General features: G+C 46.2%; 1 protein-coding gene across 2 annotated transcripts in view; it reads left to right on the forward strand.

Moving 5' to 3' along the window:
* The first annotated feature begins 6,847 nt into the window (after positions 1-6,847).
* Positions 6,848-26,711, forward strand: part of Ac13E (Adenylyl cyclase 13E) — a 48,748-nt gene continuing 28,884 nt past the window's right edge. For both annotated transcript variants that reach the window (XM_015185442.2, XM_033382481.1), the window contains exons 1-2: positions 6,848-7,769; positions 22,645-23,072. In XM_015185442.2, coding sequence (XP_015040928.2) covers positions 23,064-23,072 — 9 coding nt within the window. In that variant the 5' untranslated portion in view covers positions 6,848-7,769; positions 22,645-23,063. The remainder of the gene's footprint in view (positions 7,770-22,644; positions 23,073-26,711) is intronic.

The raw sequence follows: 26,711 nt of genomic DNA on the forward strand, positions 1-26,711 counted from the left end.
CCTTGGTTGAGCCTCCTCCTTTTGAGCCTTCTTCTGGCCATCCTGGTGGCAAGAAGAACTTTAATATTTAAAATGTACCTATAATTAATGGAGTCGAGCCACGTTCAAAAGTGAAACAACACAAGGAACAGCTTTTACTTAAACATGAAACCCTTAGGTGGAATGGACAATCAATTGGATAGAAATGTTGCGTTGCAAAATGGAGTAAATGAATAAATGAGTGACACTGGAAAAGCATGACTTTGGTACTCGACAAATGACAAATTAGTTATGGCTCGAAAAGGGCAAACAACTTTGGGTCGAATGAAAAATGAGGGCCATGGCCGTGACATACAGCATTATTGTTGATGCATAGAAAACCATCGGACTGTATGTCCTTTATGCATTATATTTGGGCGTGTGAATACCTTTTTATACCCTCTTCTCAAAAAGTATAGGAATATACCTACTCGTAGTATTAGTTTTGGGGTGGAGTGTAACAGTCAGAAGGAAGCGTCTCCGACCCCATGAAATAAATATTTCCATATAGTATGCTCTTGATCGGCATCAATAGCCGAGTCAATAAAGCCAAGTCTGTGCGTCCGTCCCGATGAGCGCTTGATATCACATTTTTACAAGTGTACTTCCACCCAATACCGCCCACAGGGAAGATCTGTGGCATGCACAAGTAAAGTGCAAACGCAGAGCCACAGAGAACGACCATATCTATCAAATGGCCGTATGAGGATCATATCGGTTTATTATTATATCCGTACCATGCGGTCTTATATCGGTTGTGTATCGTGTTACAGCAGCTTGGGAAACTGCTTCCGATTGGGCACTTGAGCTATTCGAAGGAACTGCTCGTGAAAGAACTCGGCTCTCGTGCTCTCCCTTTCCCTCTTCCACGCCTAGTGCCACCCAGTGTTAGATATAGAGGCAGAGAGAGTGCGATATTTGTCTACGGGCATACATACGTATATGGAATGGAATTTTACTCATTTGGATAAAACGAGAAACGAACCAGTCCCGCCCGTTATTTACCATTCGCACGCCTTTGCCCGACATGCCTTCAGGCTCTGTGCTTCTGTGGCTCTGTGGCTTTCCTCCCAGTGCACTGCAGTGCGAGAAGTGGGCGGTCGAGGGGCGTATCCCGTAATTACAGCGCGTCAGAGCGCTCGGGGGTGGCGTGGCGGGTGACTGAGCCAAGAATTTTCAAAATTCATAGCATACTTTTCGCCGAATGCTGCAAGGCAGGAGAGTACGCATACGCCACGTTGGCCAAACGCCAGAAATCCATGGAGTACATACAGATGTACATTCGCGAGTGTACGTTTGTGTGACCTTTTTTGCGTAATATGTAATATTTATTGGGCAAATTCATTATTCTCCTAAATATTTCAACACTCCACTCTGTGCCCTGAAGATGGCAGCGGAAAGGAGGAAAACTTCTGAGGCGAGACAAGAGCTCTCAAAGAAGCCCTGGCTGGAGCATGCCCCCCTTTCTGTGAGTTTATGACGAACCCAATGCTGTCATAAAATGCATAAACGTGTACTCGAGCACCTCGAGGACACATCTTTACCAAACCAACCCAACCACCCATCCAGCCACCCAAATAACCGCTCAAGCCATCTATAGCTCCACCGGACCCGATAATCTTACGCACATTTTTGGAGCTCCAGAAAGCCAAAGTTATGTGCAGGACATAAAGAGCGGACTAGAACGGATCGGGACCTACAGGTAAATGGAAAGACAATGTCGGCAACGGACAGGCGCAGACTTCCATTAGGGACGAAAGTCAAGAAAGGCAGAGAGACAGACAGACAGAAAGAAAGATTAAAGTGAATAAGAATGAACAGGACTGGCCGAAGGCGGGGAATGGACAGTTCGAGTGTCTCTATATGGAAATAAGAATAACAAAAGTGGATAATAACGGACAGCAAGAGGCAGACGCACTAGAAGAGGTCAGCAATAGACGGAAACTGGCAGGAGAAATCAAACTGGTTCACTGTTAGGACTGGAGAAAGACTGGAGCCCCACCCTGTTACGGTACCGATAGGACAGGACGGGACACACATGTCCACCTCCACCTCCACCTCCACATCCACATCCACATCCACATCCAGTGTTGCAGTAGAGAGCGCAAGTGCGTCGTAAATAAATAAGCTGCATGATGCCAATTGATGGGGTAGCTGAGACGCTACCACTCCCACTGGCAGTGCCCAGCAACCGTGAGTGGCACAGTGGCTAGGACAGGAGCATTCATCCGCTGTCTCGCACGTCAGGAGAGCTGGCTTCAGCTCCCTAATTAGAATACATTCTGTTCTGCAAGCAGATCCAGCTGCAAGTGCTGCTCACAACGTAACAAAATGCATGTCAACAGGACCCTTAGGGAGTGGGTGGAGGGTGGTGGCAGACGGTAGGTGGTAGGTCATCAAATAAATGCAATTACTATGAGAGGAGCAGCAAGAGTCGTGATGTTAAAGGATGTTAAAGGAGTCTAAACATCTGCCAATCCTGTCCAGCCTACTTAGACGACCAGAGCTCAGGATGGAACCAGGAGACATAGTATAAGGGGATGATTCCCTATTCCGAACGATCACTTTTCGGACAGTGGTGTGGTCCAACGCCGGATCGTATCGACGTTTCCAAAAGGAGTCAGCTTAATGGTTAGGACCAGCCTCTATCTGGATTGTAGGGATTTTAGTTTTACCCAGAGCAAGCGGCAAGCATTTTATCTTATGGGCCCCCATCCAATCCTTCAGATCTAAGTGAAATGTGAGATTTTGGGGCAAAGCCAGAGAGGGGGCTGTGCAGCAATGCACCAGCAGGCGGGCCTCCCTTCTGCGCGTTCAGGGCGTTAAATTTCACAGAGGCAGAAATCAAATGCCGTTGCGCAAGGACAATGTCACAGCATGTCCTGCCTTTGGCTTTGGCACCCAATTTTCCGCAATTACACGCTTCGGTTTCACCAGTGCTCGGAGTCCAGCTAACAAGCACCAATTAGTCATTGCCGCTGCCACCAGCTGTAATGCAAGATGCAACACGTGTCCCTCCCCCGATTCCCGTTGTGGCCGCCCCCCTCTCGCCACCCGCTTTCAAGGTGCTGCTGCTGCCGCTGCTGGGCCTGAAAGTGAAAACGGATGCCGAACTTGTTGATGCTCCTCCACGGGTGGCTCTTGGCGATGGGAGTGCAGATGGAGAGATGGTAGGGGTTGGGGCTCTGCCAGAAGGATTTCGAATTGTGGATTGTGGATTGGGTGGAGCTGTAATTAAGTTGACTGCATTTTTCATTTGCCAGAGTTGGGCGAGGAAGGCTATGGCTGGAGCCGACTAGGTATGGGCATGCGTATGCCCAAGGACACGGCTTAAATGTCCGGAGAGTCCCTTTCGAGTCCCCATCTCGTATTTCAGATGTCGGGCCTTTATTTTCTAAATTATTTATGGCAAAGGGAGATTGGATTGCAGATGAAGCTACGGAGGGTGTTGGACAGAGCAGATTCTGTGCATCGTCCGTCCGTGCCGGCCTCTAAATGCCCTTCGATTTGACCCCGCCTATGGACCAGAGAACAGAGATGCCTGCCCCACAAACATAGACACAACACAGACACAGCCGCACTGCAACTGCCACACTTCACAATTTTTTTTTAATTTGCTGCGAAATGAGTTTGCTCAGCGAGAGGAAGTTGAGGGAAAACTACTGAAGAGCAGTCGGAGCCATAGACCGTTGCTGCTACTAAAGCTGGATAATGGGTAAGGGGCTGGGAATGGAACTGGGAGTGGGACACGGATACTCGTAGTCCCCGGGCCAACTGCAACTGTTGACTGCGTCTAATTGACAGGATGGCGAAGTTTCCAGGAATTATGGGTAGCAATATGTTGGCTCGGCCCTGGTCCGGGTCCACAGAGAGCGGGTCCAGGCTAGCGGCCGCTTAATTCGACAGCCTCGGAGATTTATAAGACACCAGGCCGGGGATGAGGGCAAACCCTGATGAATGGACATCTGGTGGATGGGAAGGAAGGAAATTCAATGCCTGCCATGAGTGGGTGCTCATGTTTTGGATGGACAGAGGTCCATCGTAGTTGCGCTTCTCTCGCATATTTTCTACGGTTCGGTCTTACTTACAGATCAAAGGTCACAGAGCTAAATCCTATATTTCTGTATTTATTTACTTTTGATGTAATATGTATGTATATTTTATGCATGGCTCCTCCTTCAAATAATAAGACTTTGGTGATGCCTTAGTCAGGAGTAAAATTTGATGGAAACGTATTCCAATGAAAGGACAGTTCCATTTAATCTACACACGGAATAGGAACTGTCGTCCAACCTACACGTGGAACCTTCGAATATCGATTATATACATACATACATAGGTCTATTGACATGTGTACAGTATATGTATATGAAGCTGTGTCTCCATGCCCAAATATATACCGATATCAACATTATGTATAAACATGCATACATAAATATGTACATACATTTGTATGGACGCAGTCCCTCGTTACTGGTCAGAATTCAATTAGATTTTGTTGATTTGTTGCCTGATGTTGTGCTCTGATCCGAACAACTGGCGAAAGCCCGCTAATTAGGAGGAGATGTACACACATATACATATACCTATTTATGTCTGTACATTTGGGGCGCTTTTCAGTCCCAAGTGTTATCATAACCATAATCCCAGTCAGCAGCGGGGCTCACGTACAGGCAGTGGCTGTTGATTCCGGACAGTCCGCTAATGAGATTCGGTTTCGGTGACATTTTCGTATCGACGGGAATGGACTGCGACATCGACAGTCCAGCTCGCACAGCCCTGCCCTGCCCTGCCCTGCCCATTCCAGTCTCCATTTCCGTTTCCGTTGCCGACCACCGAACGGAAATCGAGTTAAATTCCGAAAAATAATTAACTTGTATTGTTTTGATATTCTGTTTTTCTTTCATAATTATTTGAATTGTTAATTTGGTGGCTTCTACTGGCTTTGTTCGCTAATGAGAGGGAAAACAGCGAAAGGCTCTCATGGGCCCAGCGAATATCCAGCTCACGGGAGATGGTCGATTGAGTGGTGTACATACTGAATTTACTGAGCCTGCCACAAGTGCCTGAGCTATTGTATTTTCAATGGAAAAAGATTCGAAATCTCACTCCGTTGTGTCCTCCCCGATGGCTCCTATATTCCTTAAAACCACATGTCTAATATAACAATACCGCTCATACTACTCCCATTCCCCGTCATTACCGTACATGTTTTTCGTGCTGACAGTCCTCTAATGAGATTCAGTTTTGGCGGTAGTCGCGGCTCAAAAGTGTCCACTCATTATCCCCACCGCAGAAAGTAAAGTAAATTGAATCACTTTCGGAAAATAATTAGCTTGTAACGGGGGGAAGTATATTCTGTATAGTCTGTATATTCCTGGCATATAGAGCTCTGAGTTAGTCAATTTTCCTAGTTAGTCCTTGTTAATTCCGAATCAAACTCTCCCAATGCCTCCATTCTTCTATCATACAATCTTTATCTTCTGCATTCCGCTTTTTTATCCAATTATTTCCGCTACTACGGCTCCCCACTGCTCCCATCGCCCCCACATGAACCGGCATATTGATGCTCGCTGCTTAGGGTTTCCAAATTCAAGAAGCCTGACCACCTATTGATCCATACCATCACAAAAGCTTCTCTATTATCAAATCCCTTTAATTTACTCTCTTCCCACTTTGATTCATCATCTCTTACCATCATCTCGGCTTTACTTTCCCTAACTATGTATGTATGTATATATGGCCGAAAAATGGCGGAAACTTATTTAAAAATTCATCAGATTCGCGTGAAATTCGTCACTCGGGAGTTTTTGAGCTCAATAATTACGAATTTGCAGTATGTTTTCAAAAATTTATTCATTTAAAACGAATAACTCTCCGGCATTGCTAAATCTATATCTTCCTCCTTCAAATATATGTTTTGAAGAGAAAAGAACTTGATACATCTCGAAACAGGAAAACTGAAATTCGTAATCAGCGACCCCAAAAACCCACGAGCAACGAGTCTCAAGCAAATCCGATGAATTTTGAGGTTAGAAAAAAAACTTGACGAGTGGAACAAATCTGACCTAGAATTCATGCTCAGGGTCCCTAATTTCTAGGGATATGATACAGGCTGTGCAATCTTCCCAGTAATTTCTTCTCTTGTCACGCTCTTTCTATCCCTCTTTCTCTCTTTCTCAATCGTTCGTTAACTCACATAAGCTTCCTTTAGATTGGTTCGATCGGGGGGAATCAGCAGGTTGCAACCATCCATCCTAACAAAAACCGAACTGAACCCGAGCAATTGCACTTGCATTCGGCAAACGAAAATGTTGTGTTTTGTTCGCCAGCGAACGTGTTTGAGACGATTCTGTCCAGCTCATACTTGAAACTCAAAAGTGAGTCTTGTGAGAGCTTCGTTGGTTGGAAGCTTAATGAACAACCAACTGTATGTTGCGCAGTAAATTTACTACCAACATGTTTCCAACTACTGGGTGTAGTTGAAACGGCCTTGCCGCCCGCGCACTTTTAAATCTTACACAGGGCCCGGGCTCTTAATTATCTTAAAGGCATGATTGTGGATTTTCCAGCAACATACACTCGCGACAAAACGCACATCTGAGTCTGAGAGCGTAAATTCTCTCTTTGGTTTGATCGAACTAGACCGAACATCGACACAAACTCAAACGGCATGCTATACAAACCTCACCTCACCATGATTTTTGTAAATTTTCACAAAATTCACAGCATGTTGAGAAAAAGGGTGAGCGTAGGCTTCAGTATGTTATATTTTCTGAGACGTTTTACTGGTTGTCCATACCTTTTTTTCTTCTCAGCAACATATGTTTTCTAGCCACATGTGTCCGTACAACATTTTTAAGGACCAGCAACATTAGAAGGCGGGCGTATTTGAAACGGCCTTGCCGCCCCATTTGCACTGCAACCAACTGAATGAAACAACATGTCGATTTTTTTTCTGAATTCAGAAAATTACGTTGATATCCCACAAAAATATCCATATTGATATTCTCGCCAAAACAAAATATCACCTACAAGTATATTATCGACAAAAAATATTAAAATATTAAAATATACCCAACATCCCTATACGCAGCGTTTTCAAACGTCAAACGGTTGTTTTGTTTCGAACGGTAAAGTCGCGGGTGGCGGACGTTTCGGGCGAGCGACCGGAAAACTCTACGAAAATCCAAAAACTGCAGACAAAAACAGCAACAGCAACAAAAACAGCAACAGCAAAAACCACTCACTCCCAACGGAACGTGCAGCAGCGCGCGATAAGAACCGCTAGCACCAATAATAGTACGTTGACGTTGACTTTTGATTTCGGCAGCGGCGACGACGCGCCAGTGGCAGCGGCAGCGGCAGCGGCAGCGGCAGCGCAGCAGCAACTAGTGCAACGTGTACGTGTGTGCGTCTGTGTGTGTCGTGTTTAAATCTTTGCAATTCCCCCCACTTCAGCCCCTCAACAACCACAGACCTTCTGCCATAGGAAAACGTGTTTCAAAAAATATAATACTATAATAGTTTTTACTCTCTTTTTGTGTTGTTGTTTTGTTGCTGTTGTTTCTGTTGTAATTGTATTGTGAGAACTGTTGTGCGTGTGTGTCTGCGTGTGTGATGTTATTCTTTTTTGTTGTGTGACCTTTTTTTTGTGCTTTGATTGGTGATTGGCTTGGCAGTAGCAGAGATACATAGTACACACATAGTACACAAGAAAGATAGAAGATACAATGTACTCGTACTCAAAGGTAAGTTATACGTTCCACTCACAGATCTCTCACCGAATTCATTCTGGTATTCTGGAATTCTGGCATTCTGGCAATCTGCATTCTACATTCGACAAAATACGAAATACCATTACAAATCACTACCAATACAAATGCAAAACGAAGAACCAGAGTGGCGACGTCGAGATACAGAAAACTGCAAGAGTGATCTTCTTGAACGACGCCGGCTAAAGGAGTGCGCGAGAGAGAGAAAGACAGACAGCAAGGGCCAGCGACAGAGGGAGAGGGAGAGCGCCAGAGAGGCAGAGAACAACAGCAGTGAATGATCTCCGGGCAGGCAGGTAGTCCCAAGGTATACTAGCCATAAGGTAGGGCTGTCCCAGAGAGCGGCCTCATCTTGATAGCCTCCGAGTATCATAAATCGATTGCATTTTAGAGCGAGTACGAAGGTGAGGCCAGGCCTCACCTCATTATACATACATATGTACATATGTACATATGTACATATGTATTCCAGGGCAGGCCGGCCCTTCGCTTGTGTCGCTCTGTGGTGCTGCTCTCTCCCTCTCTCTTTGTAGTTGTTGAAGATCGTTCTTCCTCACTCTCCTCCAGTTTCTGTGGAAAAGGTGCACGAAAGATTTGCAAAAGCCAACCCACAAACAACTCCCTAACCTGCCCCTGCATCTGGCCTCACACGCCTCTCGCCTCAAACGGTCGCCCAACCACCCGCCAATGATACCTTTTAAATTGCACGTGGATTTCCACGGGGACTCTTGAGGCAGGGGCCAGGGTTGTGGCACTGTGCATTGCACGGGAAGGAAGGGGTTCAAAAGCCCCAGTAGTAGAACCTTTACTTCCGTAGAGAACTATCGGCTTAAAGAAATTTTAACTGAAAACCCAGATGTGTCATTACATCTGGGAAACAGATTGAGATTGGGCCGGGAACCATTAAACGTATCTTTTACTCAACATACAAATACATTTGCACATGTGTATAATGCATGTAACCCGTGTAAGTAGGACCTTTTACCAAATCCCAATTATAGTACTGTGCGTTTATCTCAATTATAACCTTTGTTGAACCTACGGTGTAGAATAGCAAACAATCGAACCCTCTCCACTACATGTGAACGCTATTTTGCAGTCGTTAACTACCATTCCAACCCCAGCCCCAGCCCCAGCCCCAGCCCCAGCCTCCTAACTGACCCACCGCATAAACTAGTCGTAAGCGTAAGTAATCCCCGACTCAGGGGTGGGATCGGGGGTGGGGGTCCTGATGTGGTACGCAGCTTCCTCATCGATATCGAAATTGTATCTGCCAGATGTTCTTGGCCTTTAGTGGGTTAATAGCCAAAAAGCTCTGCTCTTCCGTTCTGCTTTGTTTTTGGGTTCGTTGGAGGAGGAATGGGGTAGAGAAGATTGGGGCACTGCGTTATGGCCAAATTGCTTCTTCTGTTTGCGGTGATAACGGGCCAAGACTGACTACCGTCCCGTCCCGTCCCGACCCCACCACACCACACCACACCGCTTTCCCAGTGGCTGGCGCATTGCATTCTACCGATGTATCTGCGAGATACTTGCACACAGTTCCTTGCGCATTCCCCGGGGAAGTTGGGTGGGTGCAGTTCAGCGCAATCTTGTCTAGAATTTCAATACCAAACAAAACGCTCGACGCTCTGGCAGAGTTGCCAGAGTGGTTGGAGGGGAGTGCGGGAGTGGGGGCGGGCGGGCGTGCGGGCGGGAGTGGAGGGTTCAGAGAAGCAATATAGACGAGTGGAAACTATTCAGAATGATGCAATGCAGCCGAAGTCCCTTTGACAAGAAGGCAAGAAGGAAAAACGGAGAACAGGAAAAGGGAAAAGTGTGCTACAAAATGTGCATAAAATACTGTAATTTAACCCAATGATGAGAACACGGTCATTCGTATTTGATCCAATTGTTTCGTTACCAAGAGGGTCCCCGTTCCCTCGATAAGGTATAAGATATCATCATCAGAAAATTTTGGAAAAAAACATAATTTACAAAAAATTACAAAAACGAATATCTTCTATAATTCGAAATTTCAAATTCTTTCTTTACCTTTATACAAGGATATATAAACGATTGAGATGCTTTTCTTTAGTATAGATATAGATAGGCCTGACGTGAATGTTTCTCTGCTCCTGTTCTGACCCAAGACAAGCTAGTACCGGAGCAAAGCCCTGTCTTGGGGCAGGCATGGGGCAAAAGTTCCCTGCCCCGGACTAATCCCCGTCTCGTCCTCCCTTCGGAGGACTTTCTGTTGAGCCCCCCGCTCGTGGGGAATGCATTCATTCAAATTCATTTCCATGCAGTAGTCGTTTCTATTCCCTTTCTTCGGCTTCGTTTTCCTGCTTCTGCCCACAAGAGAGTGGCGGCCCCGTGCCACATCTTGCCTTAAGTTACGCTTTTCACTTTATTACTGCAGGACATTTGTTGCAGCTCCTGCGGGCCTCTGCCTCTGCCTCTCCGGCCAGTAGCAGCCGAATGACCGGCGGCAACCAACGGCTACCTCGGGAGGAATGGAGGCATGGAGGCATGGAATTAAAAATACCCCTTACCTGGGAGGGGACATGCCCAAGCGACACTACAATGGATCCACCTCAGGACCAAGACCGCATAAGACTCACGGAAGGGCCGAAAAGACCTGCGCTTCCCGGCGGGACATCAGGCTGGGAACTCCTTTGTAGGGTACGACCAGAAAACCGACAACAATGCGGCAAGGCAGCAGTTGGTGCTGGTGTGCCCCATTATGCCACTCACTTTCTGAGGTTTTCCCCGCATTTGTTTCGGCTCTGTTTTGTTTCCTTTGAAGGGTCTCGGTCTCTCGCTGGTCGGCCATTCCAGATTGCAGATTCCATTCTGACATTACGCTTGTGGGCCAACAGCAGCAGCAGCGGCCGAAGCAGAACAATGGCCCACAATTTGCTGCCTTTATTTATGGAAAATTAAAATTAAAACTGATTAATTAAACAACTCCAACAACAACAGTAGAAGAAGCGGAGCAGGGAGCAAAGCGAGGGCTTCAAATGAATAAAATATTGTTGAAGCAGCAGTTGAACTTTTGTATACAATTTTAAAATTACTCGCGTAAAGTGTATGTTTTTCTTTTCAACATTCAACATTCAATATTCAGCTCGGAGCACACACATAGGTGGGGCGGGGCGGGGCGGGGCGGTGGGTCAGGGGACAGGGGACAGGGACAGGGACAGCAGCCAGACCAGTTTCAGTTTTCAGACTTTTGTCGTTAAAAAAATCTCTCGAGCAGATTTCCGAAGCGTGAAGAGCGCAGAGCTCTGAGCCGGAGCCGGAGCCAGACCCAGACCCAGAGCGCCAAGCGCGGAGCCAGTGGCAAAATCAAAACAGCTGTTCCGCTCTCGCGAGCGATCTCAAATCTCAGATGAGAGATCTCCGACTGCCGCTGCCGCTCCCGCTCCCGCTCCCCCCTCCTGCTCACGGCTTACGAACTACGAACGGCTCTCCCGGGCTGACCAGCCGAGGAATGATCGAGATTTGAACTTGGACATAGCATGGCTTGAAGATTTTAGAACGCATTTATATGCCCTAGCCGAGCGCCTGAATGCTAGTCTCGAATTCAAAGATACTCGTTCGTAGCCAGAATTCCACAGGCAAATCGATACCGCAAGGATTGCAGCGGTCACAGAACCATAGCTGTGTGTTTCATACGAAGAAACGGTCGTTCTAGAGGGTGCCCAAAGCTTGCAACGTTATAGAGATCTTACAGTACAATAGCATATGCCCGCCCCGGGTATATTCGAATCAAAAAGAAGTCTGAAATTGTGTTTATGAGAGCAGTCTGAGTGCGTTGTGGCCCCAGTTATTGCCAGTCCGTTCTCAGACCCAGACTCAGACTCGGACTTGGACTTGGACTCTGTATCTGTCGCTGTCTCTCCCTCTCCCTCTCCCTCTGGCTCTGTCTCTGTCTCTGTGGCTGGCTGTGACGCTTGCTGGCTGTGACGCTGACTCAAGGTGACGTAATGCCAACGCCTAAAGTGGCTTTTATATGCTCCAACAGATCAAGTATCAATTACAAATAAGCAAAAGCGAGCACTTTTGTGGGTCAGGGGGAGGCCCCAGCCCCAGCCCCAGCCCGAGCCCCAGCCGCAGCTCTAGCTCTAGCTCCAGCTCCAGCTCCAGCTCCTTTAGACCGAAAAAAATCTCTGGCGAGCATTCGCATTCAATTCGAATTCGAGGCGCTAACGTGGAGAGCAAACAGAGCGAGGCATGCGAGCACTTAGGCCCTTCCTCCGGACACCAGATACTAGATACCAGATACAAAGGTACTTAGATGCAAATATACACCCGAAGCTACACAAAAAAGCCATAAAAAAAGACAAAAGAGCCAAAACGGATGCAACAATTCAAAAATCCATATGTACATACGTACATATATAAACATACTTAATTAAAAATTAAATATTAATTAATTATAAATTAAATTTAAATCAAATATTCATAGATAAATAATACAATTTGTGGGCCTTTTTCTATGTGAATACAACCTTAATTTCAGTGAAGTAATAGATTTGAAATAGATTTCTTTAATATATGTATTAATCGGAATCGGAAGCTCCCTAGCTACCGGTCTGAAGTCGCAGAGTCTTGCGATTTGCGAAAGCCGGAGCATCCGCAGCCACTTTTTGCGATAAATTGCTGTTTAACAGTCGACAGAGTCCTTTTATACAGAGTTCACAGAAGACCGAGTCGCTACGAGTACATAGGCTCTCTGCACCAGGGCTGCATTTCGTAAAACGAAAACTCAAGATGTCTTTCGGGTTTCCCTGCTCTTCTCTTGAAGTACTGCCCCCAAGGAGCGTCGCTCTCAGCATCTTCGACGACAGCAGCCAAAGGATATCAGTTTACAGTGGCTCTGCTCCGGCCCGACCCGCCCCTCCACCCCATCCCTCCTCTGCTCGCACCCTTCCCCGTCTCCTGTTGCTGTCTGCATCTGAGAAGAGACTCCAAGCATCATTAAGAACTGCAACTGGGTGGCTTCTGTTGCCACTGTCTGTGACAGACACTTTGGAGCAGCTGTCACTGACCAGCAATGACCGCCCTCCCTTCACCCCTTCACCCCTGTACCTCTGTACCCCTTCAGCCCTTCTGTCAGCTTTCAGCCTCGACTGAATCCCAAATTCAATGTTAATCACACCAACAAATCACACGCACACACAAGCAACAGCAACAACAAAAAAGAGCGAAAAAAAGATACAAAAAGAAGGGAATACAAAACGGTAGCAATAACAATTCGCATTCGAAATGTAAATAAACAAAAAGCGAGGGAAAAAACTACAGACTGAGAGTGAGAGTGATAGGAAGAGGGATGGGGAGAGGGGAGAAATACACACATACATACATACATATGTATGTACGTATATTTTTATATAAATCGGTATTGTTAAAGGCTTTTGGGGCGGGGAGGGGTACAACAACACTAATTGGCAGATTGGCAGAAAATTAAAGCAGCCACAAAATCTGAGATACAGAAACATGAGGGAACTTTTCAGAGTTTACCATGTTCTTTAGCGCCTCGTCAATGTCGCGAAAAGCAAAAATGTTAGCAAAAAAAACCTCCGGGCAATAGAAAACCCAACGAACAGGGAACGTACTCGTGCTGTCGTGTCGATTGCTGATTGGAACATACTAGAAAGCAACATCAATATCCGAATATACTAGTTCCAAGACGTTCTGTAATTGATGTTCTACACATGTACTTACATATGTCCCAAGTGGAGAATGTTTCCAAAAGAACGGGGTATGTTTCGAATTCGCATGCGAGTATTTCTATGAACACGAGTGTGTGGCTATGTTGCGTTTCCATCATGGACTCTATAGTAGACTTCTTCTGTTTAATCTTTCGTTGTAGTGCCTGATCAGTATATCTCAAGAACTCCTCCGTTCCAGCCGTGCAACTTCATGGACTACTCGCAGAATGCCAGTGCGCTCAGGAACTCGTCATCTTCGTTCCTAGGGTATTTCCAGTTCGGCATTCCCTTCGATTCGATTCCGATCTGCTTTATTTCCAACATTGAGCCACCCATCCCACCCATCCCACCTCCTACCCCACCCCACCCCACCCCACCCCCACCGTCCATTTGGCGCTCTTTTGTTTGTGTTGGTTTTTGTTGATCTGCGTCTTTTACTGTTGTTGCCGCGGCCGCTGCTGTTTTTTTTTTGTTTTGCCTATTTGCACTTTGCCGCCGTTTATTTGTCTTTCAACTTTTCGACTTTGGGCCTAGAGTTCATGAGCGCCTACCGCCAATTGCCCCCCACAACAGCGCCCATGCGCCCATGCGCCACCTACCCTTCTTGTGGCCCTGCAAAGTCATGTAAGCAAATGTTTAAAAATGAATTTTTCAATTCAATTTTCATTTAATGTGGCAAGAACATGAACAACAACAGGCTGTCTAATGCCCCAGCGACCAGCCATCCCGAACGATTTCCACTCCCCCAGTCCGGCCATCTATTGCACAAAAGGACTGCGGCACGACTGTGGCCCCCCCCCCCCCCCGTCGGTGTCAAGGACGCCAGGGGGTCAGGCACGGGCCATGGGGAAGGTCCTCTAGCAAAAGGACGCACTAGCGGGGGATTGTCGGGGAACCTGTTGGGTGGAGCGAAACAAATCAAACGCAATCTAAGGATTTAAGGATCATCTTTTAAGTTTGTTTTGTTCCAGATTCAGTAACTACAAAGGAACGAATCATTTCTTCTCTTTCCTGTTTAATCCTTGTGTAAATTAGATTTTTTCTACTCGTAATAGATAACTTGCCCATACTCGTTGCTTCGTTTCAATCCTCTTCCTCTGCATAGGGAGTACTAGGGAGTTCCCATCTTCATCTCTATTGAACTGATGATTGTCCCAGCAGGGGTGGAATGATTAGCACTATTTAAAGGTTTAATGGCTCTGCCTATCATTATGGACTGATGACTATCGATGATGATTCGACTGATGGACTCACGAGAACATTTCCGTTGAGAATTCTCGTAAAGCGATCATCGCGGCGATCAGCCAAACAAATTAAATCTAATCAAATCAAATCGAACCTGAGCGGCACCTCATAAAAATGCTTCCTCCCCCGTTTATCCGGCCAGCCTCCTCCACGGGGGCCACTGCCAGCGGTCTACTTATCGAACAAATCGAACTCGAAGTGGAAGTGGAACTACAACTGGAACTGGAATGTCTCCCGTTTGTTTAACTAACGAATTACAAATTCCAGTTTCATTCCCATTTCCATTTCCATTTCCAATTGTTTGCACAGTTTTCTTCCATAATTGCTCTGCTTCTGTATAATTATAGAGAGCTACTTATTGCCCTTATTAATATTAATGTCAATATTAATATTAATATTAATAGGAATAGCATGGCAAGGAGTGCAATAGTTGCGACTGAAAGAATGCCCTGCTGTTAGGGAAACCTTTCCGAGCACGTATTTGTCCGCACGGAGGGTTCTTTCTGCAGCAGATAAACAGATCTCAACCCCACCAAACTGCACAGTTCGTCACATGGTATGTTTCTCAATATACGTACTGCATGTATCTGTAAAAGCTAACCTTCCACTGTTGCAGTCTTCTGAGTGCAGTTTGCTCGAAGGCACGCCTCCCTTCGAGAGGCGTCATCTCTGTCTGAACAGCTGCATTGCCATTTGTTCTTAGCCATCTCTGCTGCCGTAGACGCTCGAACTAGTCAGGGACTAGCAAGTGATTACGCCATGTATCAGCCAAAAAAAAAACCCTGGTCCTTGGTCGCAACTGTTCCCATTCCCACAACTGCCCCGGGATTTATTTTTCAGAGACCGGTGCCAGGCCGCACGGACGAAGAGGTGGTCGCGGTCGAATCTCGCGCCAGAGAATGCAAAAACAAAATGCAAGCAGGGTTCGATCGATGCCCGACTCTGCCGCTACAAGTCTCGTTCGAGTGCAACTGAATTCGAAATCATATTTTCCAACAAATACACTCGCATGCCAGTACTTGATAAGCCCAAGCAAGGTCTAAGAGATGAGCATCGATAAGCCCTGTTCGAAAGCTGTTCGAATATCTTGGAATATCTTCACATGTTTTTTTGACTTTTTCTTAGTCGAACAATCATTAATTTTGAATTTACAAAGTTTTGGGAGTTGGTTGAAGGGATTGCTGGATTCCCAAGCACTTCAGAATGGCAAAGTTCTCTGCACATTGGTGTGGCATTCTCGGGTAATGCCAAAGAGTGTTGACTAGGGTCATCAGATGAATGCAGGGAAAGTTTTTTCAGGCTTTCCATCCAGGCTTTCATCATCCATTGCCAGTGTGCTCTTCACTGGGAGCCTTCTCCTTGCGAAGCCTACTTCTTCGTATGCCAGATATATGTAGTTTCTAGAGCATACAATGTGTACATACACTTGTACTTATTGTAATGTATGTATTCATTTGTACGCCTCTATGTACGTATGGATGTATGTACAATACTTGGATGGAGAGACAAAGAAACGGGTGTAAGTTGTTTTAAATATTTATAAATTGTTTTATTGTCTCATCACGATTGCCGCTGCTGCTGCTGCTGCTGACTTTGAGGACTGTGAGCTGTCTGCAGCGACGACAATAAGTAGTAATCGCCATCTAAATCAGTTCAGTGGCAAAGTCGATGTGTGCACTCAATGTGTGTGTGCACACAGGCACAGGCACGGACACAGACACGGACACAGACACTCGCAGTCTCGAACTCCCGCACTCTCTCACTCTCGCTCACTGAACTTGTGCATATCGGATTCATGCGATGATGATGACGTTGCCTGAAATTAATTCTCCCGGATAAACACACATACATACACACACACTCGCATCATACGCGTATCATATTAATGAGCAATTTGTGCATAATCATAGGGCACAAGCCGCAAAACCCCCAAAAGCCGCACATTGCGCAATCACACTGTGGCCAAAGTACACATGCAACAACAGCAGCAGCAGCAGCAGCAGCAGCAGCAGCAACAACACCACATCATTCATTAGCTGCCACACCGCACTCAGAACGATTGCTCGCAGTCGAATGAGACACAGATCGTCTGTGTGGAGGCAGGCAAGGGAAGGCCCTAGGCCTGCTCTGCTCCTTGGTTGAGTCATCGATGGCTCGTAGAGAAGGATGCTGAAACCTATTCTATCTATTGTTATGTGTATCCGTTCTCTTTACCAACGAAATAGTTTCCGCTCCTCTAACTCTGCGTAAACCGCTGCGACGTGTCTTCCAGACAAGAGTCCCCGTCCACCGCATTGATATCACTCTTAATCGATATGCACACACAATCAATTGCGATTACATTTGCCAGCAAATGTACAAGTGTACATACTAGGTAGGTACTAGAATGCAAGTAATGTTTTATAGATTGGAATTTTCGCTCAGGGGAACGGCATCACAGCTCGAAGCTGGGGACCAACGGTCCGCATTCACCGTACTATGATAGAGATACTCTATCTATATCCATAACTGTATCTGTATCTGTATCTGTATCTGCTTCCGCTGGCATTCAATGGCTGCACTTGGCACTTGGCACTTGGCAGTGGGCTCTTGGCTCTTGGCCCATGCCAGTTGCACTTCCCTTAACCGTTCCAGTTCCAGTTGCAGTTGCAGCTGCAGCTGCCGTTCAGTTGAGTTGTGAGTTGAGTTGAGTTGCGTTTTGTTGGGGTTCATTCAAATGCCGATATCGGAGTGCTGTAAATGAGCAAACAATTGCGCTTTGTCAAATGACATAATCCCCCTATAAATATTGTATAAACAGTGTGGAATTGAGTTTAACTTGCTGCTGCTGCTGCTGGTGCTTGCTGTTTCTTGATGAGTCATGAAAAGTAAGTCGACGGAGCCATGTATCTACAGGGAGGATGGGGAGGGGTGAGCGTTGCAGTGAGCGGAGTGAGCGGAGTAGGCGTAACAGCGACAAGCAAGAAAAACCATCTTCGACCAACACATTTATGCTACTTAAAGCCAATAGAGGAATCTCCAAAGCACTAACCATGAACCGGAGGTACTATTCATCATAGTAACCCCCGCGATATATGCACCTGTATCGATGCAGATCAAGTGTGTGCATCGTATGTACTCGTTCGGGGTACGGCAATCACTTGCTTATACATATAATACAAACTATTTACGACTCAGACAGGGCGCAGACACATTGCAGAATCGCATTGGGTCTGGCATGATCTGATCAGATCGGATCGTATCGGATCTGGTGTGTGTTTCGGGGCGGTGCCGAGTGGGGGAGGGGCGGCCGAAGCCCCCCAAGTGCGTTCAGCAAAGCAGAAAAGCAGAAAAACAACAGAGCGGCAAAGCGGCAAGTGGCAAGTGGCAAGCGGCAAGCGGCACGGCAAGTGCTGTAATCTGAGATGGGACTCACTGGCAAGCGATCGCAGCAGCATCTTCAGTTCGCGGCAGCTGCCGCCGCCACAAAAAGCAGGAAATAATTCTCTCCTTGGCCTGCGGAAGATTTACGATAAATAATTATGATAATGTGGATGCTGGATGCTGCCGCTGGGGCGCAGGGGACCAGCAAAAAGAGACTCAAGACTCGAGATGAGTCTACGTCAGGGGCTGGGGTCTGGGGTCTGGAGTCTGGGCTGTGGGATGTGGGCTCTGAGTCGATGTGTGGGCAATGATATAGCTAAATTGTGGACAGGAAGGAAGTGTTTGCACTTGTTAATGCCCTCACTCCAGCACTCACCACCCCCTGGCAATAAAGACAACATCAGCAGCACCATTGAATGAAAAGACACACAGAGGCCAGGCCAAAGACCACCACCAATGATCGCATTAAATTCTACAGGCCACAGGCTACAGGCTACAGGCTACAGGATGAAGGCCAAGGGCTGGTCAGAGGCGAATATCTCTTCCACTTCCACCAAATGAAAATGAAATGGATTCTTTAAATGGATTTACTATTCATCTCCCCATTTGCAGGGAAATTCATAAACATTTACTCAAAATAAAATATATTAACATTGTTCTTTCGACGAACACACATATGTACATATGTACAATGAGTACATAACTTTCTTTAGGTCATTGCAATTGTTCCACTGCAGACAGCCACATCACGTCTGGCTGAAACAGGCCCTTGCTCCCAAAATGGGGAACTGCCCGAATGGAGAACTCGCAAGGGTCTCGGACATAGCCAGGAACCGACAGCTTGGAACACATGCTTTGCAGTGACGACTGGTCCATCTTTCTCTGCTCTGCTGGATTAGCCTTGTGGGGCCTTAGAGAGGGGAGTGGGAGAGGGAGTGCGAGTGCGAGTGGTAGTGGTAGTGGTAGTGGGAGGAACACCCTTAAATCGAAGCATAAATGTGTAATGGCTTTACGAGTATCATTTGCCATAGAACCCGACAATTGTACTGCACTCTCGGATCGGGTTCAGAGATCCTCAGGGCTGTTCTGGCTCTCCTTTCCGCTTTACATTGTAGTACTTGTTTGTCCGTCCGCCTGTCGGCGTGTTCGTGTGGACGCTCTTGTTCGGCACCGAGCTCGCTTCTGGCCGGGCTTGAATTTCGGCAAACTTGGCGCAAAAAACAAAACAATCAGAAAAGAGACAAGAACAACAACAACAAGAGCAGGAACGGAGGGAGGGCAGAGTGGGTGGGGCGGCAGTGCACATTGGTGATATTCGAAGAGTTTGGAGCTGGTCAGAGTGCAAACAATTCCTGGAATTGTTCACATTCCCCACTTATTAATAATTCGCTGTTGTTCTCCGCATTGTCCGCACTGTCCGGCATTGCTGTTGCTGTTGCTGTTGCTGTTGCTGTTGCCCTCCTCCTCTGGTCGGTCGATTGGACATATGTATGTACATATGTCTGTACATTCTATTAATTATCGTACATGTTCTTGTCTGTCCTTGTCCCAGGGGGAACAGCTGAAATTTCACCTGGAACCTCTGCCCGAGATCGCCAACATACTCTTACGAGTATGTACAGATGGATGTAGGTACATACATATGTACATATGAATGCTTGCATGGGTGCTTAATTCTCTCCTCACCTTCCCTCTTCTGGTGGTGTTTTTATTTCTGCTCGCTAAATACATAAACATGTACCATAATAAAAATAAAAGCCAAACAAATAGTACAAATTTCATGCGAAAATTCCAGAGCAGAGCAGCGCATCAAATAAAATACAAAATAAAATAAGAACAAAACACAAAAAGCAAAAAAAAAAACGTTTCAACATCAAAGGTGAGATTCCCCTACGAATCGTGGTCGGAAATGAAAGGGAATTATCAGTGCGCGGATCAGCCCAATTTACTAGCGAATTAATTTTTATTGTGCTCAACTAGTTTTTAATAGATCTGGACTTTCTGGATAACGTTTGAGTTGCATCCATTCGGTTGGATTACTGCCGTATCCAATGGAAGCTCGCTGTGGGTTGCCGTAGTATCTCTTCGTATTCCCTTGTTGCCCCTTGTTGCAGTGCCCCATCAAATACAAATATGTACATATGTATGTCCCTATAAATCTGCCCGAGGAACTGCTTCTGTAACCAATTAAATATGACTCGTATTATTTCTGTGCCGTGTAGCCCTCAAGCAGGTTCAATTTATTGCTTTGCTGATCTAGCTCCGTGACCCACTCAAGTGGAAACTAGTTCAATTACAGCTATATTGGTTCAAAGCCAAACTAGTTCCGGAATCGTTTCAGTATCGTTTATCTCGTTACTGGAATTGGCTCGCCATTTCATGCCATGCTCATTGCCGCCTGCGGTTCCTCCCCTCGCCACTCGCCACTCGCCACTTGCCACTCGTCCCACTCCCCATTTCATTCTCTGGAGCGGAAGCACCCAGAACAAGCCCCACTCCAGCACACATCGTCATCGTCATTATCATGGAGGCTATTAGTGTGCATATGTACATACATACATATGTACATATGTATGGGATGAGTGTAATGATTATCATCGCCGTTTGTTCTTTTTTCCTCTTATGATTGTGTTGTTGTGCCCCCACTTCTAGGGCCCCGGCGAAAAGGAGGAGCGCTTAGATTTAGGAACAACGAACCTGACGCCACATAGCCTCGTGCCTCGCAATATTCGTGGCTTTTGGGGCTGGGGTGAACGATGCCCAATTAATGGTTAGGGGAATCCTCGAAGGTAGCTCGCGGGCCTTGCTCTTGGGAAGGGGACAATGGAAATCCTCTTTTCCATCAGACCTCCGGGTGAAGCTATGTCTGTTATTGGAAATAAATTGTCAAGCCGATACGAGTACAATTGCTCGATTTATCCAAATGTCTCGCAAAACTGCCTCTGAGTTGCCAGAAGAAGAAATAGTACATACATATGCACGGGGGTGGATCATTAAATGCATACATATCAACCTATGTACCCGTGTTAGCCAAGATTAAATTGTTAATAAATAATAAATAATAAATTGTTTTTTTGTGTTCGCCAACATAATTTTTTAGAGGCGTAGAGCCTTCATTCCTTTCAAAAATTCGGTCGTCTCAAAGTCCACAAAGCGGCTGTTTTTTTAATGATGTCACCAATATCATGTTTTCCTTTATTGTTATCTCCTATGAGAAAGATGATTCAACCTTTCAACCCATTTGGTTATGAGTCCAAAAAAATGTTGCACCGAGTGAAATGTCCCCTGCGAACGGGCCGAGCATAAAAACCTGTAATGTGCTTCTTCCCATGCGAATGGCTTGGCTTTTAACAATTATTTATACATATATATATATACTCTATCCGCCAGGACGCCTGATGCATATTAAATGTAAAGGATAACTCCTCTTGAGAGGAATGTGCCCCATAGACCACTCACTCATGCATGCATAAGAAGCCCCCTTGTTCTGTTTCGCCGTATTTCAACCGTCTGTACGTCCGTACGTCTGTTTATCCGCTTTTTTCCAACTCCTCTGCAGCCGAATCAACTCGAATGCGTTGGAAAAGTTTTGTGAAAAAGCGAGTGGAGAATGCGTTTTGCTGAGGGATGAGAACTGACACAATAACTTGATATGTTGGCTAAATACTTTACGGGGCTTTGTGACGATTGAATGAGGGAGGCGTTAGGGGGACGGGGGTGTTGAGTGGCAAACGGGTCAAAGAGAGGACGGGGATGGTGGGGATGGAGAAGTGTGACAAGATGCTAATTAAAAGAAGCGACAAATTCAATCAAAGCCAGGCAAGCGACTCAACTTTAATTGTTTAATCAACAAAGTCTGGTTCTCGCTGCCATGTTTCGCTCCATCTCCATCTGCATCTCCCTCTCCCTCTCTATCCACCTCTGTCTGCCTGTCTGTCTCTCTCATTCTCTCTCGTTCCTCTCCGCCAGACACACAGCCGCCAACAAATATCAAGAGAAACCACAATAAAAAAGTCTTGAATCTCAGACCGAGGCTGGAGATACCCTATCAGATGGCACGACTACGAAATGAAAATTCTATTAAAAATATATGTGCGTGTATGTGTGACTGAGCTTTGAGAAATCACTTGAAGCTACAGATTGTTTTTGTTCAACCCAACGATTCTCTCCACTCCACTCAATCCACTAATACAAGCGGTACTTTAATCCTACAGCTAGCTGGTCTTCAGCCAAAAACAAGCAGGCCCCTAAGCTCCAAATGCCTTTGCCTTATTATTCGAAATAGTATGCTATAAGTGATTCTCTGTCTGGATTGCCAACATCTGCTCAAAATTGGCATTGCCTTTGGGAAGGGTATTTTGTATGTCTATCAGCGACAGATTCTTGAACTCGTCCGTAAGGTCGACAAGTGTCTCCTGAGCCCGAACAGGTCTCAAATTGATTGTTTGTTTGATTGACTGATTTATCGACTGATTGATTAACACACTCCCTCTCTCTCTCCCTCTCTCTCTCTCTCTATTTGATTTTGGTGTGCTCTCTTTCAGCAAGGGGTCATCATCCATGAGGCCTGAGCAGCGCGCCACTCGCTGCTAGCTGTATATACTCGTATGGCCTGCCACTTGTTGCATGCAGCACTCATGATGCAACAGGAACAGCAGCAGCAGCAGCAGCCACAGCAACAGCCACAACGAACTCGATTCAAGTCTGCAGCCTGCTACTCTCACGCCATGTGGGCGAGGGGTGTCAATCGGAGGATGTTGCAACAGCAGCCAGCCAGAACAACAGCCGCAACAGCCACATTAGCCCTTGGCCAAGGCTAGGGCACACACACCCATACGCACACCCGCAATAGCTGCAACAAAAGCAACAGTAAACGCAACAGCAACAGCAACTGCAACTGCAACAAGAACCAGCTCCAAAAAGTTGAAGACTTTTTGTTGATCTTATCGAAAAGCAACGCAAAATGTCTGAGGTAAGTTACAGCAATTAAGGAATAAGGGATGAAGGCTATCTCCGGGGACCGGAGCGTCGGATGCCCTTAGCAATCTATCGTCCCTGTGGAGCCATACGTTCTGAGCGGCCACAGGGGCCGCAGCTCTACTTTTATACACGGTACTCCTTTGATTTATGTAGCCTATACAAAATATTTTATACGTGCGCGCCGGAATTCGTATTGGAGCCGCCTCATGCTTTCTCTCTCAGTCCTTTGGTATCGCTGTTCACAAAAGGTGCGCTCATGTGGGAGAATGAAGAATGGAGAGAAAGAGAGGAACCACGATCCATTCTTGCACTCGGTGTGTGCTCTTTTCACCTAATGACTAAATGCTTTTTAGAAATTGTTTCTAAATTGTTGCTTTAAATCTTGACGCTTCTCACATCAACACCTGCCGTTACATCTCGCTCACCTCCGCGAGTCAGCGCTACTCGGCTTATTGGACGATTTACCACCACAAATCATAGACCATAGATAATACAGATTACGATATTAAGCACATTGGGTAATGTCTAAAAACAAATCAAACCTGAGTAAGACTTGATTTCAACAGATGTACTATGAAATAGTGCTTCTATTTTAGTGAAAACAGCCCCGCAATAATCTGTGCAGCAGAGCGTTGAAGACTTCTGTATTGCAAAGATCTGGTCAAAATCCAAACAGCCTCTTCGAGGGTAGTACAGCCCAGATAAGGGATGCAGCGGTGCTTGGGGCTGGAAGTGGAGATGTAAGCGTCTTCTGAGGCTAAGGGCAGAGGGGTGCTCGGGGAGCAGTTCCGCTTTTATTGAATTAAAATCGATTTTCAGTTTATTTTATCAAAAGACTTAAGAGCATCAAACACATTAAAAGTAAAAAAAACCACACACAGGCATACTCATACTAACATAGAGATGCACGATGGAAGACAAGAAGCTGTTAGTGTGAGGGGGGGGGAATTAAATGGAGGGGAGAGTGACGCCAGCCATTCTCATAGAACGTTGGCTTCGCGGTCTCCTGCTCCTCCCGTGTCCTTCCTTCGTGTCTCGCCAGCCAGAAAGAACTATAAAATCGGAAAATGCTCAACCTGAACCATGACCTGGAAACGGGTAGCAAGACCATTCCCCTGAGGCAGACAACTGTGCTCGTCATTTTGGATCTATGACAAGTTGGAAACACTAAGTTTTAGCATTGACACTATGGCAAGGACTGGGTATTACTTTTTAAGGTTTCGATACTCAAAATGAGGATAGGGGTATATTAGATTTGTGGTTAAAGTGGATGTGTGTGGATGTCCAGAAGGAAGCGTTTCCGACCCCATAAAGTATACATATTCTTGGTCAGCATCAATAGCCGAGTCGATTGAGCCATTTCTGCCCGTCTGTCCGTCCGTCCGTTAGTCTGATCGTCCCTATGAGCGCCTAGTGCTCGGAGACTATTAGTGCTAGAGCAAGGACATTTTGTATCCCGACTTTTGTGATATGTCACTGTTACAAGTGTATTTCAAAACTTCGCCGCTCCCCCTTCCGCCCCCACAAAAAACGAAAATCTGGCACATGCACAACTTGGAAGGTACGAGAAAATTTAAATCCCACAATCATAGAGAATGATCATATCTACTAGATGGCCCAATCTGGATCAGATCGGATAATTTGTATAGCCAAAATAGCTATCAATCAGAGCGCCTGACGACACGTTTTCTGTCTCTTCCACACGCACTCTTTAGCGTGCGTTCAATGTTAGCGTCTTCCGGAGGAGAGCCATACTGACTATGTATCGGGTATAACTGTAGAGTTGCGGTCGCAGCAGCAACTCACAACGTTCCCCCTAGTTTTGTGTGTGTTACTGGGAACAATGCCATGGGCTGTCAAACGAATAAAGCTTGAAGCATTCGAAATAGTAGACCAGAAGGAACAGACAAACGAGTCCAGCAGTATAACGAAAATGTGGAAGTGGGCATGTCGCAATTGCGTGAATCCCAATCACAAGAGGCACGAGATGAACCAAATCAACAACGACAATTGGAAGGGGGACAATGTCTTTATGTTTGTACCCGGTACTCGAAGAGTTTTGGGATGAACGTATAAAATTCGTGGTGGAAGTGTAAGGGGTGACACCCAGAAGAATGAGTTTCCGACGCCATAAAGTATTTATAATCTGGATTAGTATCAACAGGCGAGTCCGTCTTGATGACGATTAATGATTAATGATATGGTAATCGGATAAATATTATGGCCACCATAAAGAAAATAAGTTTTCCACAGCAACCGATTTCCAGACCCAGGCTCCTACTCTCTCCATCTCCTTCCCAGTCTCTGTCAAACTCTCTCTCCCTCTCTCTGCCAGTGTGGCTTAGCAGGGTCCTCTTCTGGCTCTGGCTCCGAAATAGATACTTCACTATTTGAAACGTGTCGTTACTTTCCAAAATAGCCTTAGGAAGGGTGCCATAGTAGTTGTCCAAATGCTGGAAACCCGCGAAGGAAACCATTTCTGAGCCATTTCTTCCTAGTTATACCCGATACTCAAAATGAGTATTGGGGTATATTAGATTTGTGGTGAAAGTGGATGTGTGTAACGTCCAGAAGGAATCGTTTCCGACCCCATAAAGTATATATATTCTTGATCAGCATCAATAGCCGAGTCGATTAAGCCATTTCTGCCCGTCTGCCCGTCCGTCCGTCCGTCCGTCTGTCCGTCCCCTTCAGCGCCTAGTGCTCAAAGACTATAAGAGCTAGAGCAACGATGTTTTGGATCCAGACTTCTGTGATATGTCACTGCTACAAAAGTATTTCAAAACTTCGCCCCGCCCACTTCCGCCCCCACAAAGGACGAAAATCTGTGGCATCCACATTTTTAAAGATACGATAAAACCAAAATCGTAGAGAATGACCATATCTTTTAGACTGCAGAATCTGAATTGGATTGATTGGATTGGCTTAATGAGAAACCATTGAACCTTTTTAAGATTTTTCTCCCACTCCGAAATTCTTTCTCCTGATCTCATCCACCTAAGTATATCCCCTTTTGATTGCTCTTAGCTCCACTGTATCGCAGTGCAGTGCAGTGGCATCGGCCATCGCAGATTTCGTTGGTCTACTTTCAAAGGTTTCCTCGCAAAATCTCTGACTCGTAACGCAGCTTTTGGCTCAACAATATGCCCGTTGGGCCACAGGGCACCATCGAATTTAGCGAACTGCAGCGAACTTTCTCCTGCCGGCCCGCATAGGCATTTGAATTTTGGGTCAGTGACGTCGTCGTTGGTGTCGCCGCTGTCATCTCATGTTTATGTATGCGAGGCACAGGCAGCACGGCAGCACACATATGGGGAGAATGCTCGTAGCGAATCGTCAGCAACAGGCGGCTATAACGACACATCCAAAGCAGCTGGGGCCATAAACAAACACACCAAAAGATGAGGCAGAGGCCCACACGGACTTTGACACGGGGGCAAACACAGACACAGACACACATACACAAACACACACAGACACCGACACCGACACCGACATGAGTATTGACCTAATTTGCACCTGCTTACAAATTCATTCCAGCCACTACAGCGCCCAGTGCTCCCCACTGTTTCCCCCTGCTCAGGTGCCCTCGCATCCTGGCAGGACTTTGTGCTTTTGGCGCATGATTTAT

This window comes from Drosophila pseudoobscura, chromosome X (genome assembly GCF_009870125.1).
Source record: "Drosophila pseudoobscura strain MV-25-SWS-2005 chromosome X, UCI_Dpse_MV25, whole genome shotgun sequence".
In the NCBI taxonomy this organism is placed as follows: domain Eukaryota; kingdom Metazoa; phylum Arthropoda; class Insecta; order Diptera; family Drosophilidae; genus Drosophila; species Drosophila pseudoobscura.